Below are 19,016 nucleotides of genomic sequence, written 5' to 3'. Positions count from 1 at the left end.
ACTAGGTCTGGATCAGAATCAGAACGATGATCAAAACATAGATGGAGTAGAGTGAGTCCATCAACACCCCCAAAGCTTGCACAATCATATACCTCGTCCTGGGTCGACATTTCATTCAGTAACGTTATAAGCAGTTTTGATTTATATGCTATTTAATGTTCATGACATTATTTTACATATTTTACATGATTATACATATTACCTATATCACTTGTTTCTGCTTCTTCTTCACATGTCTTTTGATGAGGAGATTCAGTACTCTTTCAAAAGATGTGTCATAGCGCCCACTACAGTATAACACTGAAAACACGGAAAGCCGGAAATTTTCGTCAATGGCAGGGAAGTGTTGTCTCATAAATGTTGGAAAATTCCATTGGGGGAAGACTTAAGTTACATAATGTAACATAAAATGAATATACAGTAAGGAGGGATTTTTCTCATTAGAAACTGACTGGAAAAGTGGACATTCCATACCCAGATTGAGTTGTATGAGTTACTTTTACACAACTTTCATGTCTTTTTTTGTGCTTGAAAGTTTTGAGTTCTGCACAAGAAAGCAGAAAGAGTTTTGAACAACATGAGGATGGGTAAATTATGACATAATGTGTGGGTTCGTTTAACAAGACCCGGAACATGTACAGTAAATTTTGTTTTGATGTAGACTTTAAGCATTTTTTTTAATTTATTTCTCTCATGTAAGTAATAATGTTAATCAGTTTAAATTCGGTGATATCCACAGTACAGCGTTGGGGTTGGGTGTCCAAATGTAGATTTATGGCTTCAGTTTATGGCTGACATCACTCACAATTAGCCTGTTATTGTAGACTGGCGACACTTCAGAAAGACTTTCAGTGTGGAGTTTCCAAGGCACGGCACTCGTCTCAACCCAGACTGCCATTTCCAATGACCCTCCTAATTGGCATCCCATGTGCCACCATTAAAGTCAACTATTGTACCCTTTTGTATAAAGCCGTCAGCTTGAAATCATTGAGGCCTATTCGCCTAGTCCTCAGGCCTTTAAACTTACAGTTAGGACATTTTATGACAAACTCAGACTGTCATCAAAGCCCTTCCAACCTCTTGTGGTGATCTGCCAACCTGGTCTCAGCTACTCAAAGGGAATTTATACATGGGCTTAACAGGACAAGTAAGGAGAGGCAGAGTTAACTAATGACTCTGCACCACTGCTAATCACATCCAGCTGGGGACAGTGTGATAGTCTACACCATTACACTGCCAAAACATATTTCAACAGTAGACCTAGTACATTTTCAATGACAGTAAGATTTGATCTGCCTCCATTTAAAGGCTGACGATCACACAGAGGTTAAAAGTCATAAGGAAATTAACTAACAGAGATTATCTCAGAGTGAAAAATCAGATCATACTCAGAGCAAGTAGTTTCATCATTCACCGCTTTTTCGCAATAATTGTTGTACTTAGATTTAAATCATTCACACCAGTCATGATGTAGTTCTGTTAATGCTATGAATCTCCATTTGACATAATGTTGTGACTTGGGCCAGTGCGAACCATGGGATCAAGGTTTGGATTTTTTTTTTTTCTCGATTAGTCCCACACCATAATGCTGGCACCAATGGCTCAGGCAATTCGTGAAAAGATCACCATGAGCAAATATGGCAAATAGATAGCAAATTGATAGACATGTAGTCCTTGGCTTTAACCCATCCAGACAGCCAGCGCTTAGTGAAAATCAATGAAAATGATTGATGCAAGGTTTGTAGTTAACCGCATGAATATAGATTTATGGTGTGTTCGAACACTTGCCATGTTTGTTTCAATTAAAACGATCCCTGGTCCGATTGCTCTGTTAGTGTGGTTAATTTGAATAAGTGTGAATGGTGCCATCCGAACCCTGTCACACACCAAACAAGCGGACCGAGACCCACTGAAAAGATGGGTCTTGGTTTGCTTTCAAACAAACTCTGGTGTGGTTTGACTGAAATATGAACACAACAATGTGAGTACAACAATGTACTGTAATGCAGTGATACACCGAAATTTGGGCAACTGAAAATATTTGGGTAAATTTTTCGGTCTTGGCCATTATAGTTTTGGAGGGCCAAAATCATTGACCGAGGGCTTCTCGATGACGTGTTTTGACTGTTTCAGGGTCTATTTCATGCACACGTTGATAAGTAGCAATATGTAAAATTTGTTTGGCTGAAATATCAAGAGGTGGCTCGTTGCCGAAAAACTTTACTACAACTGATCCAATTTCTCAAATTTAATTCAAAATGAATAGACGTATTGTGTGTTTTGTTAAAAACATCAATGCAACTGAATGGAAAACTGAGTATTTGTGGAATCTTGAAGAGCTCCTTTTAATTTTTCAGTGTTGCTGTGGAACCTCCTTTCCAAAACAAACTATGTACAATTAAAACGTCCTCATGTATTAATGCTTATGTGACAACAATATGTGTTTGTTTCCACTGAGGACGAGTATAGATCCTCAAAATGACTAATAAAAGGAGGCTCTATTCTCTAGTGAAACCTCCCCTGACCCAAATTTATGTGTTATTGAGTCACTGGTTTTAGGGGATTTGAATACTGTGATTTAAGACGGGCTCTATTGATGGGACAGGGCAGTCTATGTCAGTCCAGTCAGGGTAAAGTCATGAGAACTGCGGCACAGTCACTTTGCTCTTCCGGCGTCTACTGGGAGCCAAATCTTGTGCGGCCTGGGAGCCAAAATAACAAAAGCACTTTGAGGTTTCTCTGCACACCAAACATTAATCCACGGAGAATACAAGCAGATGGGATGATGGGTAGACTAGTCTGATGAATACAGCAGTTTTGCACTCAAAGGCCAACATGATTCAATGCATTGATGATGACACAGTCATCGCTCTACTGTTCATGCCAAAAATGTTTGAGGTTGTGGGTCTTATTCTCTCCAAGGAGAAAATAAATTCTTTCTGGTCTATTTTCATCACCATCATTATCAACTATTTGAACGGCATATCATAAATCAGTTGGGGTTAGTATTCATTTTCCACATTTCAGACGGAATATAATAGAGAAACCCTAATATATATTTTTTTTTATGCAAAGATAAATTCTTAAGACTTGATTTGCAATCTGAAAATGACTACTTCCACCATTATATAAACAATCAGCTCTGAAACAGGATAACCCACTCACCATCCCTGCGCATGTAGACAGGGCCACATATGAGGTGACCTTTGATCTCAGCACCCCCTGGTAGAAGCAGAGGTCATCTTGTGGAAAAGTCTGCAGGCTCTTGGTGCCGCTCCTGCCCAGGGTTTGTACAGTGAAGCTGGGTGCCATCAGGTCATGTGACGGCTGCAGGTCCAGGTGGAAGTCCTGCCCTAATCCATGGAACCTAAAGTGAACAGTGGGGTCGTGACCTTGACCATCCGTGGAGCGTTTCCTTCGGTGCTGGTGGGCCACGGCATGGGAAATGTAACGTCCTTGATGGTCCACCTCATATGGGGCCACAATCTCATATTCTACATAGGAAGGAAGTTAGGTTATTACATGCTAGAGTTCAATGTGTTATTTCTGTTCAGGCATGAAAAAGATTAATCTGAAATATCTGCAAAAGTGTCATTTATACACCACTAGTTTCCTGAACACTTTTTGTCTTTCATTGTTCAGCAAACAGACAGTCTCACTCTGTTGTAATTTTGGTTTTGATGAGCATCTATTCAAAACATTTTCCTGAATAGAAGCATATTTATGTGTGATGTTAAATGCAAGTAAGAATAATTCATCGCTAGTTTTGTTATGCATTATGTTTATTTTGAAAGCGTACAACCCACACTATACATTGTACGATTAATTCAATGTCTTACTTGCCATTTCTTTGAAATTAATTTTACAATTTACTAGCAATTTCTGAGTGAACATTTTTTCTACTCCATTTTGTTTTTTCAGTGCATAATGACATACTTTGAAGTGCTAAGTGGGTGATGTTCAGGTATTTTCTTTTTCTTTTGACATCCATGTAGCGTTCTCATCTTTTTGAAACGTTCAACAATGCTGCAAATTCGCATATTACACTGAAACAAACGGTGTAGTAGAAACAATGTTCACAAACTGCAAGTAAATTTCACAAACTGTTCCAAAGAAACGGCAAGTAACGCATTGAATTGAACAAAGACTTAAGTATTTTCTTGTAAATCCTTTGTGCAAACTAGTCAAAGCTGCTTAAGTTGGGAAGGACACAACTATTTAATAATGAAAAACAATACAAATACAAAAATAAAACAAACCTTTTTTAAGTCTAATTTTAAGACTAATATTTTGGTTTGCCAGATAAAGTATAAATGTCTGGCTGCAGTTTCTATAGTCCAAATACAGATTTTTTAAAGAACATTTAAACGCCGTTTATTATTTAATGATTCACATCAGGAAAAAAAAAAAAGATTGCTGTAGAAAAAAAAAAGAAATGATCCATACAAATGCAAGCAAATATGATTTATAGGAAGAACACGTCAAGATGCTGCTCATGGGGCGAAGGTCAGAAGTCGTGTTTTAATGTTGTGTGATTCTGACCTCTACACACACTCACGCTCCTCTCATCATCGCGGTGGTCTGGTGGCTCGAGTTATAAATGCTTTTACAGACATGAGCAGACAGATTTATGATCTCTGACCGTAGAGACACACACTGATGACACACACTCCTAACGCTCTGCTGTGATATGGAGACACACGCACTCATCGTCTCTTATTCTCTTTCTCTCACACAAACTTGCGCGCACACACACACACACACACACACACACACACACGCTATTATATCTGGCTACTCCAGTCTCTAAGCTCATGCCAAACAGTGCAGAGACTCTTCACAGGATAAAGGCAGTAAGTGCACACAGAGACTGTTTGTAAAGCTTGGCTGATTGATGGAGAGCTTCTTCAAGTGTCTGTCTTTGTTCATTGTTCACTAAGTCCCAGTGCATGCCAATCTTTATGCCACACACCCCCACTTTCTCTCTGTGTGTGTGTGCACGCACAAAATTGTCCACAGAATCGACACACAAAACTTACTTTCAGGGACATCTGGGGACACCCTTGTTTGGATTTATTTATTTATTTACATATGAGATAAACATGTTTTTATTTTCAATTCAAGAGGTTTTCATTTAGGAGAAGTCTGTATCCAAACCCTTGGATTATTATATATATATTTATATAAAAACTGCTATTGTGCTATTGTTTTTAGTATATCCTTAATTACAAAACGAATTAAATGTATGCGCATGTGTGTCAGGATCTGTCTGTCAGCCAAATGTCACCACAAGAACATTCAAACCTGACTTCGCCTATACAGTGCATTCTATTGTATTATATTAAATTTTAAAACGGCCTTATCATCTCATCACAACAGTTTATTACTTTTATTATAGAGTGCATTTGTCTCAGATCAATTAGGATATCTAGCGCCCCCTGGCGACGACATCCCATCTAGTCATTTTCCTTCAAAACCATGTTTCTTTCTTTTAATTTTAAACGAAAGTCTCATAAAAGTCTAAATTAATGATGTAATATTAATAAATTGCTCACACGCCCCAATGAAATGAAACAACAATAATAATGCGACTGACAGCTGTCAATCACATCGGACAGGTTTGCTCTCACCTGTGTTGTGAGGTAAACGCAGTGTTTCCAGCAGATGCTTATGCTTTACACCAGAACCAGCATGAAGGGTTGCAGATGCACAGGAAGTTCTCTACATGGATGATAAACAGTGAACATGCATCATTTGCATTGCAATAAACGCAATCACTTTGAAGAAACAGGCGCGTGTTTGCTCACCTGGTGGCATCCGAGTATGAAAAACAGAAAGAAGAGCACAGAACAGATTGATGCGGTATAATTCCTCACTGATGGCAAAGGGCGCAAGCAAGCCATGTCTCCTGCAGACTCTTATCCAAAATCTGCAGCGAACAGCCTCTGCGCCTCTCCAAATGCGCGCTCTCCGCTGAAACACTGCACGCTCTTGTGCACTTAAAATCTATTCATACAGCATCAGTGAAGTTCCTTGGACTCAAACGCGATCCCGAATCCATGATCTGTATCCTGCCAGTGTATTTCCAGATCCAACAGCATTTTGGAGAGGTTTATTTTCTTCCTGCGCATTAGTGGCGTATGATTGAGGATAACTGTGCCATTCTTAATGCAGATGTTCTCCGCTCAGTGCGCTTTGCGTGAATGTCTGGAGCGACTCAAACGCCGGTGTGATTCACACGCGCTTCCAAACAGCCAATCGCAGCTCGCACCTGTGCGCAAGAGCCCCTGGTCCCTGACGAGAGGAGGGTCGAAACATCTACACTGTAAAAAAAGTAATACCCACTAAAAGTAATTTCTGCCCTACAATTTTAATCAAATTAAAGGTGGTGTAAAGCTTGCAGTCACTAATTCAAAATGGGATATTCTTATTTTTTTATGCAATATTTCAGTATTTATTATGATTTATCCGTGCACATTATCATAATAATTATTATTTAAAAGTTCATGTTTTTATTTTACAATCTTTAACCAAAGAAGCCAGTCTCCCCCTCCCACTTGCAACAAAATCTATTCTCTTCTCTGATGACACGTGTACTGGCATGAGAGCAGGACAACCTGTCACTCACATGAAATAGCAAACCAAAACCATTCAACCATTCAATCAATTCCCCATGGACAAAATCAAATCTCATCCTACATTTTTATCTTGTTCCAGAAGAAGTTTCAGGGCTATATGTCACAATAGGAAAGAAAAGACTATCACAACTTCCATTTGACAATTTTCTGATGATCAGAGATACATATCTAGAGCCAATGTTTATTATTTTTATACCTTTTATTTTAAGTTGATTACTGTTGGAGTCAAATAGGCTACATAGAGGCTACGCACTTAAAAATAAAGATTCCAAAAGGTTTGTTGTTTTTTCTTCAGTGATGCCATATTTGGCAGTGAGAACCATTTTAAGTTCCCCAAAGAATCTTTCAGTAAACAATTTTCAAAACCATTTTTTCCTTAGTGTGAAGAACATTTTAATAATGTAAAAAATAAAGTCACCATAAATAACCTTTTTTTATGCATTGAAAAAGTTCCATATGTTAAAGGGGCTATATGTAGAATTCAGAAACGCTTGTTATTAGCGACACCGGTGGCCATTAAGTGAACTGTAGCCAGCAACTTATTGCTCATGCTTGCACTCGTGCACCTAAATGTGATTTGGCAGTTCCTTTTCGCTCTTCGCTTAGAAGTAAGAAGAATTTGGAAATATTTGCAGTGATATACTGTTAGTGGAAATGCATGTCGCCATCCGCGCTGCTGAGAGTGACGTTCAAATGATTATAAATACATGACGCACACTTTCCCCTTAATAAAAATAAACAACAAAAATGACAGTGGTGTGAAAACAGCTGTCATTTGTGCTGCCATTTCAGTGTAAAAACTGTTACAGTATTTCAGATACATCAAGGTACAATGAAAATACAGCATTTCAATTAGATAAAGATATAGCCTGCAAATGTGTGTAATATGCATATGTGCAGAAAATGTTTATGTATTCTGCTGGATTATGCTCTGTGGATGGTGGTGATGATTGGGCTTTGATTGATCTCAGTCTGACCCTGCTGTAATTTTTCATGCTTCCTTAAATTGTTCATTTTCACCTAGGACATTTTGAGTTCTGAAAAACATAGTATAGTTTTATAATACATCAAGAATTCAGGGAAAATTTGATTCCTCATGAAATCAAAGCATATTAGTGCACGTTTATTTGAAGTCCATACAAGTTGGGTTTTTAACCGGATTCATTTTTGATTGACATTCAGCTTAATGTATAATTAGGGCACATACAGTATAGAGATACACTTTTTTACACTATAGTTTTAGACAAATATATATTAGAGATATCTAGATATTAATTAATATCCTGTAGAAATTAGGCACTTTATAGTTACTTAGTTCAGCCACTACAGCATGTGGACGACAATCATTATATTCCCATGATGCCAGGGTGCTGCATGCAATATAACACAATCAGAAACAGAATATATTTTCCTATACAGTAAGACCTCCCAAATGTAGACAGCACACTTTACAGCCATTTTGTTAGCCATATCTCACTGTCTCACATAATAAAAAAGAGAGAAAAAAAATACACTTGGTTCTGAAACTGCTCCTCGTGTTTCAAAAGTTTCCTCAGCACACTATGATTTCTTGACGCTGCTCATGTCCTGTAGAATAATGGCCACTGCAGGCAGTAAACAACCTGTTTCTTGAGTCTGAGATTGCTGTGAAATACTATGGTTGCATCCTTTTTCTTACATATACAGTCAATGGCCATATATAATGTGTGTTTTCTATATGCTACGCTGCATGCATTTTCCGACATGAAGAAAAAATGCCTTGGTTGTCATAAAAACAATGTAATGAACAGAAAGTTGATCAAATATGGAACACTGATCACACTATAGAAGTAAGGTAATATTTCTCATGTTGGTTTTATATATATACTGTCACAGGATCAGCTACACATACAGCCACACCGTCAACACCAGATCACCCAGCTCTGCCCATCCAATCACTATCACCCAATGCGCCTGCATCCAATCCTAACTTGCACTATATCTGCAGTCACCATCCTCACTCCCATTGTCTGATCTGATCTGAACTATATACCTGATTCCTTACCTGTTATACTTAACTGCGTTTGTTATCGTCCAATTCCAGTCTTCAGTCTCCAGTACCAGTCACCTGTCTTCGGCCACACTCCTTCAGCTCGTCTGAGTCCAGTTCAGCCATCTATAAACACATCAAGAGTCCTGTTATCATACAGCTAAGTTACCTACAAACTATCTGACTGCAGTTATACTCACCCTTGTCACTCTCCTGCTTACGCTTTTGGTTCCTGCAAATAAAACATCTGTGCTCCGCTACTTGGGAACCCAATTCGTTCGCCAAACTCGTACAGGTTGTTTGTCAGTCACTGCTTCCCACAATATACTCTCTTTCAGCGTCTGCCTCTGCCAGTCCCATGGCCCATCCAGCAACATATACAGGTGAGGCAGGGGATTGCAGCGGGTTTCTTCTACAGTGCTCACTCTGTTTTGAGATGGAACCTCAGCTGTTCACCACAGATCACACCTAGAAAGCCTACATGATCACATTACTCTATGGTCGAGCTTTTCAGTGTGCGCAGTCGATTTGGAATACCAGTTGACCAGCTACCACCACGTTAGCAGCTTTCATCAGTCACTTCCAGGAAGTCTTCAGACAAACTGCATCTGCACTTTCAGTGCATGATCAACTCTTTTGATTACACCAGGGTAACACTTCTGTCAGCAATTATGCGTTAATATTTCATACCCTAGCAGCCACCAGCGGCTGGAAGAGACTGCACTGATCACATCGTTCCGTCAAGGACTGAATATTGAAGTGCGTCATCTGCGATGACGTCATCGGGCTGGAAAATTTAATTCAACGAGCCGTTCGCATCTCTCAGCGCCTCACTGCATGCTGTTTGGACCAACCCACTCCGATTCCTCCGTTCACCTCACTACCTGTCGCCTCATACCACCTGACTCAGGTGGAGTGTCAGAGGAGAACTGATTGCCAACTGTACCATTGGTGAGTAGTATTCAACTTCCGCTCATGATTGCACCTTTCACTCATGTCAGTGCTAGTAATAACCCCTAAACTCTCCATTTCAGCGCAAGCCCTCATCGACTCGGGTTCTGCGGGGAACTTCATATCTCACCAACTACTCCAAACCTCAACCTCAGGAGAAAGCTCTGCTTCCAGGAATTAAAGGTGAACACTATCCTCAAAAAAACGATGGGCTGTGGTCGTATCCGTCATTACTCCCCCACTGTGATGCTCTGTATTGGAAGTCTCCATCAGGAACAGATCTCGTTCATGGTGCTGGAAGGTTCCATTGTGGATATCATCCTGGGATGCGCGTGGATGTCACAACATACACCTCGAGTCAACTGGAATTCAGAAGAGATTCTTCTGTGGGGTGAGTCATGCCATGATTGCATTTCACAAGTTCTCAATCGACCATCAGTCCCCGCCAATCAGAGCCTTTCAGCATTTTCTTCCAGTCTCCCTTTGAATTACACGTCCATCGAAAGTCCCGAGACCGAGCGCAAGGCCGAAATCCCTTCTGATTACCAGATGTTCCTGGATGTCTTAAGTAAACAACTGGCAACCCAATTACCACCTCACCGGCAACAGGACTGTGCTATGGACCTGCAGCCTGGGGCTACACCACTCAAGGGTCGAGTATATCCCCTGTTCATCCTGGAGCAGAAGGCCATGGAGGACTACATCAAGGAAACACTTCGTCAAAAATTCATCCAACCATCTACATCCCCTGCCATTTCCAGCTTCTTCTTTGTGGCAAAAAAGGACAGAGGCTTGCAGCCATGCATTGACTATCGAGCCCTCAACACTCAAATGGTGAAGTACAGCTATCCTCTTCCTTTGGTCCCAGCCGCCTTTGGAGCAACTCTGTGGAGCTTGCATATTCATCAAACTGGATCTGCGGAACGCATACAATCTCATTCATATACATGAGGGTGACAAATGGAAGACTGTCTTCGTAACACCTTCAGGCCACTACGAATATCTTGTGATGCTGTATGGACTGTCCAACTCACCCTCTGTATTTCATTGTTACCTATCATCCTGGCCAAAAGAACCTCAAAGCTGATGCTTTTTCCCGTCTGTGTCAACTGGAACCAGATTCATCTCCTCCTGAGCCAGTTCTCCCTCCAGCTATGATCGTGAGTCCCATCCATCGATGATCACATCACCGAAAGCCACACGCTCTGAACCAGTTGCACCGGGAGGTCCTGAGGGACAGATCTATGTACCATATGCCTTGCACCTGTCCCTCATGGACTCAGCACACACCTCTCTGGGCTCTGGACACCCAGGCTGCCAGCGAACCCTCTTGCTCCTTCGCAATCGCTACTATTGGCCCACGATGAACCAAAATGTCTCCCGATATGTGAAGAGCTGCTCCGTCTGTGCCATCACCAACACCCCATGAAGGCTCCCAGAATGGAAATTGGTGCCTCTACCGATACCTCAGCGTCCCTGGTCCCACATAGGGATCAACTTCATGACACAATTCAACACCAGTGTCTTCATGACCATAGATCATACCCTGTAAACTCATAACCTTGAAAGTTTTACCCACGGCTCTAGAAGCCGCTGAACTATTATTTCGCCACGTGTCCCGTCACTTTGGACTCCCCGAGGACATAGTATCGGATAGAGGACCACATGTTAGTATTTCGAGTCTGGCGACTCTTTTCAGATTGTTGGAAGTTTCCGTAAGCTTTTTGTCAGGGTACCACCCTCAAACCAAAGGCCAGACGGAGCGTAAAATCCAGTAGATAGGGAGATACCTGTGGTCCTACTTCCACCAACACCATAACAGCTGGAGCAGTTTCTTTCCCTGGGCTGAGTATGCCCAGAACACCCTTCGTCAAACCACCACTGGATTAAAACCATTGCAGTGCATGCTCGGTTACCACCCTGTTCCAGCTGTTTACCACTGGTTCGAATAGAGCGAGAGGGACTGGAATTCAGCACATGTGCATCTCCAGCAAGCAGTGCGAAGACACATGATCCAGGCCGACTCACGACGATCTGCGATTCCTCAGTATTATCCAGGAGAGATGGTCTGGCTCTCGACCAAGGACATCCGTCTTTGCCTGCCCTGCCGTAAGCTGAGTCCCCGCTACATAGGCCCATTCACAGTGCAGGGGCAAATCAACAAGGTCACCTACAGGCTCAATCTTCCCTCTCAGTACCATATTTCACAATCCTTTCACACATCACTTCTCCAACCCTACTCTGACCCACTGTTCTCTTCTTCCCCAGAATCTGGTGTTGACGAGGTAACTCCACCTCCTCTGGATGTCGCTAATGAGGAGCTCGTCTACTGGCTCCAGAATATTCTCGACTCCCAACGAAGAGGGTGGCCGTCTAGAGTATCTGATTTAATAAAAAATTGGGTGTAAATGGTTGCAATGGCACAGCTGAATGTTTGCAAAAAAATAAAAATAAATAATAATTTCTGGACTCTTGATAGGTGGTTCCTTACTGGCCTAAGTTTCACCTATTGTAGGTCAGTCAAATCTGATTGAAAACTCATCTCCTTGATGTATCATTAATGCCTGTAGTATGGATGAGCTGCTCAAATTATGCTTTTATAAAGGGCTGTATGTATGAATTTTCATGTATTAATCACTTTTTTATTGCCAATGTGTGAACAGCTTGTAACAAAACTGAAAAACGAGATTCCCCAATTTCATTCAGAAGGTTGTCTGAAAGCCTGTAGACTAACTTTTATGTGAAGGACTCAGGATGTTTTTGCCTGGAAAATCAAAAGAATGTGACATTTACGCATGCTCTAGTCTATAGTCACAAATATACTTTATAATTAAACTACCATAACAGTGTAATTTTAATTGTACCTCATCTTTCAACATAATGCTGGTGAATTGCAGAGCTGGTGCAAATATATCCAAATCGCTATGATCATGCACTGTAAAAAATAAAATCTTAAAAAAAAGGTCACTGACTGTCAGCTACGGCTGCCAAACAAAAACCGTAAACATAAAGTAAAATATCCTAATTTAAATGAAGTGCAAAAAACTTTTACAGAAATTTTCCTTAAATGTTTTACAGAAAAACACTGTTATTTTACAGCTATTTCCTGAATTATTACGATCAAACACCTTCACTGTAAAAAATCCCATAAAAAAAAACAGTCAAATGACTGTCAGCAATGGCTGTCATACAAAAACCGTAAAATGAATGTAAAATATCCTAATTTAAATAAGTGCAAAATACTTTTACAGAAATCTTCATTAATGTTTTTTAACAGAATTTTCTTACCAAAAAATAAAAAAAAAATCTAGAATTTTAGAATCTTCTAAAATTTATTTTCTGAATTTTTGACTGAAAACATGCAGTTAATCACATGCATGATTTGCTGTGACTATACGTCACTGCATCAGCAACTACACAGTTATTGTCAGTTAAATAAAGCAACATGCAGAATATCATTAGTGTTTCTCTGCTCATCCTGAACTGAAGCACAGGCTTCAACACAATGGTGACACACAAAACACACCATACAGAAACACTTTAAACCCCATCAGAACACTACCAGATCTCTCAGGATCTCAGCATCTTCACTCAATCCAGACTTTATTTCTTTTATACTAACATTCTTATTGAGAATTACCAGTGGTTTAGAAGTTGAAGTTTTATTGAAAAGAATAAAGTTTGACGTCACCATGATGGAGATCAGTGTTTGCTTTAGTTGGGCTCTTGACCTTTTAGTTTTTAACATGAGTTTTTATTTGGCTGCTTTAACTGTGAGTCTCTGATGCATATTAGTTATGGAAGGAATCCAAGAGAAACTCAGATCAGATGATGTTGGTCACTGATTAGTGATAATAGTCATCATGTAGTGTCCTGCTTCTTTGATACCATCTGAAGTGTGATATCTGATTAAGTCGTTAAATATTAGTTGTTAATTTTGCATAACAAAACTGCTAGAGAAGATCCTGCAGTGCTGTGATACTCAGATTTTATGAAGTCATTATACAGAAAATGTTTTGACAGGATCATATAGACATCAAGATTCAGCGTATGAATCGCAACAATGGTGACAATGAAAAAGAAATCTGAACTACTATAAAGTCGCAAAAAGGCTTTGTTGGTTGTCACCATTGTTGAGATTCATATGTTGATTCTAGATGTCTCTATAGTACTAAAAAAAAAATGAACCAGCTCAAAACTTTTTCTGTATAATATATCTTTTTTTTTTATTTCAGATTGTTATAATACTGATGCCACAATATTTCAAGGGTCATGAGAAAAATTATGACATTAATTATAGACTTTGTATAAAGGTGAACTCCATCTACATATGATGTAATCTAAGCTATTATATTCAGAGATTTGACTGTCATATTTGTGAATCAGATCATCATATGATGACTATAACATCATCAATGAATGACCAAGATCATCTGATATTTTCTCCTGCATTTATTGCTATAACAAATGTGTATCAAATACACAGTTAAAGCAGCTAGAGGAAAAACAAAGAGTAATAAATTCAAGGGTCATGAGCCCAACTAAAGCAGACACTCTCTCAATCATGGTGACATCAAATTTATTTTAAAGTTTTTTACACTTTATTTAAATTAGCATATTTTACTTTAATTTTATGGATTTTGTTTGTCAGCCACAGCTGCCAGTCATTTGACCCTTTTTTTACGATTTTTTTTACAATGAAGGTATTTAATCATAATAATGCAGGAAATACCTGTGAAATAACAGTGTTTTTTCGGTTTATTTAAATTAGAATATTTGACTTTAATTTGATGGTTTTTGTTTGGCAGCCATAGCTGCCAGTCATTTTACCCTTTTTTACGATTTTCTTTACAATGAAGGTATATGATTGAGGTGGTACCATTTAAAGCGAGCCGTACCGTACCGTACCATGCAGTGGAAATGCACCTTAAGTGAGCCATACCGAACCGAGCCGTACTGACCATGCAGTGGAAAAGCGCGTACCGAACCGAGCCGTACCGTACCATGCGGTGGAAAAGTGCCAAATAATGTTTGTAAATTCTACATGTAGCACCTTTAAAGGGGTCATATAATGGTACATGCACTTTTACAAGTTGATTGTACTGAAATGTGTGTTGGCAGTGCCTGTACACAACCATCATAAAATGATAAAAATCCATCCAGTGTTTTTTTTTAAATCTTCTTATATGTTTCCCCCTCTCCTGAATCAAGCTGTTCGATTTTGTGACGTCACAAAATCGACGCCCCTCCCACAATGGTTGATTGACAGCAGCGTTTCAACACAGACCCGCCCTCACGCCCTCGTGAGCGAGCTGTCAATCATAGCCCGCGCCAACCGGCGCGTTCATTGCTGATAGCTGGAGCACTGAGTAGAATGGTGTCTTAGCGATTGTGGTGTTCTTGGGTGTAATGGTAATAACGAACACAGCAGTCATTCTGATGTTCCTAAATCCGTACAGCTGAAGATGCAGTGGCTGAGTTTGTTTTCGAAGGGAATATTCCCCACGATAATCGTCAATGCTTTCATGTTTGCGCGAATCATTTCACCAGACTGCTTTACAAACGAGGTCAGTATAAAGCTGGTTTTGCTAAGAAGCTGCTCCTGAAAAAAGGATCGGTACCAACTATCCGTGTTCCTGCTGAACCTCCAGAAGAAGAAGTGAGTGAGTGTGTAATGTTTTATTAACCTTTATATTAATCTTTATATTAATCTTTGCAAATCGCTTGCTGCACGCTTCACGATGAATGTGGCTATTTTTACACTCAGGGTACATTATGGCATGTTTTCTATGTATGACGTTCTCAATATAATTCATAATCCCATGTTTATAATAAACAACGCGTTATGGTTATTGTGTTAAATTGTGTTACAAACCATAATATGACCAACAACAAGTGGTTCTTGCCTTGCAAACATGAAAAACTAATGATCAGCATGACCAAAATGTAATTTTAATGTATGCAACAGTTTTCTATTTTGCTGCTGCAAAATTTCTTCCACAGAGTCAAGCTTACACACACACACACACACACACACACACACACACACACACACACACACACACACACACACACACACACACACACACACACACACACACACACATACACACACATATACATGTATCCGTGGGGAGTTTAATTCACTGGCCCAACAAAAACTCGCCCTTATACTCAGCTGTGGCGCTGGGCCATCTGAACCACTCTGACCTCACCGGTAATTTTCCTCTAGGTATCCAGCAGCCACTATTGGCCAGAGGACGGCCGAATCAACTGACTTCTCTCAAGGAGAGAGAGTGAGACATATAGAGGATGATTTAGTCTTTTGCTAAATGTGTGCAGGAGGAATTGTTCTAATGATTGCCTTTCATGTTTGTCTGCTCATTAGGGCAGAAAGAGCACTCTAGCAGAGCGGATGCAGTGGAGAACGTGATGTGTCCAGTCTTATGACACACCGTAGGGGTGCCGTTTCTGTGAAAAGGTCTTCACCCTCGTATTGTGTCCACAGACTGCTTAGAATAACAGCCTTTATCTTTCTCTGCGGAGGTGAGTGGCTGCTTAGAACAGAGATACAACATGAAAAAAAAATTCTAAAAACTCAATTTATGGTCCATTTTCATGCACTGATTATGTGTCTGCAGAAATGCTACTTATAGAGTACTAGCTAGTTTATATCTGCATTGTCAGTCCCTTGTGAAAAAGAAGTGCATTTGTATTGATTCTATTGAATGTGCACTTGTAGTGTACTTCATATATTAAAAAATATATTGGTAACACTTTATAGTGTAAAGTGTTATCCTTATGTGTATTTAAACTTGTTTCTTTACACACTTAAGTACACGTTAAAAAAATCATAATAAGTACTCGTTTTAAAAGTATGCTATAGTGTATTTCATCACTAGGGATGTTACCGTATATATGTTGCATTTAGAGTTAAATGCACTGAAAGTCACAGATGCACAGTGAAAGATAGAGTCTCTGACTGACTGTGATAGAGTCAATCACAGTCAGTCAGAGCAACATATCAGTAAAGCCGTGACATTTGGAGTGTGTCTGGCCCACAGAATAAAGGATAGTGGCCTCATAGTTTGCGGGCCAGGGCCTGGTGTACAGCACTGAATGAAAGACCCTTTGACAGTCATCCTTTTCCACAGGAAAAACTCCCGTTTTCTCCTCTTGTAGATTGCTGCATCTGCACCCCAGCCACAGTATGGAGAGCCAGAGCAAACTGACCAGCACATTTATAGAAAAAAAAGGCAGAGAGAATTTGGGCTGTCTAGCCTCATCTCAGACTCCCTTAGGAGTGAAAGTGAACATTGCAGACAAGCTTGGAGAGACCACCCAGACTAGCCAAACCATGATCACCTTCAAAAAAAAAAAAAAAAACATATTGACAAGATGCAGTGGCAAAACATTTCAATCGAATGCATGTGTAGGATATATATATATATATATATTTTTTTTTTACATTATTGTGTAAATAATGAGTTTCCCCTTAAAGTATCCCTTTAAGTTTAATGCAGTTTAATTGTTATTGCCCAGAAAAAAAAAAGAAAAAAAAAGATGCAGTTCATTTAAAAGCGGGGAAGGTGATTTGTTCCAGAAACTTTTTTTGTGATGCAGGTTGAAAGTTTCTACACATCCTCATAGCAGTCACTAAGTAAAGGGTTCTAAATGTATTTATATGTCTAAATCGGCTGTGGAAGGTGTAAGACAGTAAAATGTAAGTCTAATTATTGAATCGGTCCGAATGAATCCGAATGCGGTCCGACATTCATGTGTTTTGAAGGAGGCACAGCTTTGGAGACACTCTGAAGGGAGGGTGGGATCTTATGCTTTTAAAGGTCCCGTATTATGCCCCTTTTCACAAGATGTAAAATAAGATGTCCCCAGAGTGTGTATGTGAAGTTTCAGCTCAAAATACCCAACAGATCATTTTTTACAGCATGTTTAAATTGTCATTTTTTGGGGCTCAGAAAAACGCGCTGTTTTAGTGTGTGCCCTTTAAATGCAAATGAGCTGCTGCTGGACGGCACAGGGGGCGGAGCTTCATGAGCTCGCGCACAGTCTCTCAGGACAATTTCATCTCACGGAATGATGATAATATCATAAACTCTCAGTAACGGTGTTCAGTTCGAGTCGGACAATAATGCCTACAGAGTCAGAGTGCTGTATAGAGATGAAACAGGTATGGTTTAGTAGTTTAATTACGGTTATTATAACGTATTTGTCATCTGCTTGTATGTATCCATTATTTATTAATAGCCTACAAGTCTGCTGTCTGAATGATGATCAAACATATACTGATGAGTTTAATAAAGTTTATTGTACATCACACAAAAGATGAAGCGTCAGTTTTACTTCAGAAAATCCCCGTAAGAGCTGAGTAAACACAGTAAGTTATTAGAAGTGCGCAAGTACATAACGATTTTCGGTAGAGTTGAGGGAGCATTCCTGTGGGCGGAGGTTAGTCAAAAAACGGTTTTAATGACGTCATTAAAGAAGGAAGTAGAGGGATGTAGTCCAAACGGGCCGTTCGATGTAGTCAACTTCTGTTAAATAAAATATCTCGCTTGGCATTGAACTTTGAGCTTTATAATTTTACAGATATTATTTATACTCTAACAACAACATTACACACTACTAAAGTTTGAAACATGGGATCACGAAGAACGGGACCTTTAAAGCTAGCTCGCTATTGCTAGCCTCTCTGAAAATTGCCTACCCTACCTTTAACAGGCATTAAGACAATACTTTTATAGTGGGTCATGTAATCACACTTTATGGATTAAGTTGTTATAACAGGAATCAACCTTTAAATTTGCAATGATATGGAAGTAGTGACAAATCTTTCCAAATTGTGATGTACATCCGTGTGTAACGGATTATCAAAAAGCAAAAATGTAGGACAGGACATCAGATTTTGATTGGATGTTGAGATGTACACCAGGTATGAGGTACTTGAATATCATACACAAACTGGCCTGCGCAGCGCTGCTTTGAACACACCTAAAATCTTTAGATATACAAAGATGGTGCACTCATATTACCATGAAGGGGAAACATAAAATATGACATTGGGAATTGTAATAAATGACCCGATACGCATGTGCAGCAAATTGTCACAATTATCCAATTATGCACGTTCTTTGCTTTTCTTACATATGATATTTAGATTTATTTGACCACAGAGACATGGCATCCATCAATATGGCAGTGAATATTCTTGACCTACTTTCTTTGTATTCATACAGCAAAAATGTAAGTGAGAGCTCAGAATGAACAGGTAACCCTGCTGCTTGAGGCAGTGACATGCTGCGTGTAATTGAACATTCAACCTGACAGTAAACTGACCTGCTAGACGTGGACAATAGTTCTTCTATGAAAGGTGGATGTGA

At 39.6% G+C, this 19,016-nt stretch overlaps 1 protein-coding gene across 1 annotated transcript in view; it reads right to left on the bottom strand.

Moving 5' to 3' along the window:
• adamts16 (ADAM metallopeptidase with thrombospondin type 1 motif, 16) overlaps positions 1–6,109 on the bottom strand; it is a 92,909-nt gene extending 86,800 nt beyond the window's left edge. Inside the window, exons 1-3 of the mRNA XM_081388156.1 lie at positions 5,808–6,109; positions 5,631–5,721; positions 3,166–3,494 (exon numbers count right to left, since the gene is read on the bottom strand). Coding sequence (XP_081244282.1) covers positions 3,166–3,494; positions 5,631–5,721; positions 5,808–5,903 — 516 coding nt within the window. The 5' untranslated portion in view covers positions 5,904–6,109. The remainder of the gene's footprint in view (positions 1–3,165; positions 3,495–5,630; positions 5,722–5,807) is intronic.
• Positions 6,110–19,016: the final 12,907 nt, after the last annotated feature.

The sequence above is a fragment of the Scardinius erythrophthalmus genome (genome assembly GCF_964197995.2).
Source record: "Scardinius erythrophthalmus genome assembly, chromosome: 16".
NCBI lineage: Eukaryota > Metazoa > Chordata > Actinopteri > Cypriniformes > Leuciscidae > Scardinius > Scardinius erythrophthalmus.
Note: the sequence above shows the minus strand (reverse complement) of the source record. Positions and strands in the feature narration are given on the sequence as shown.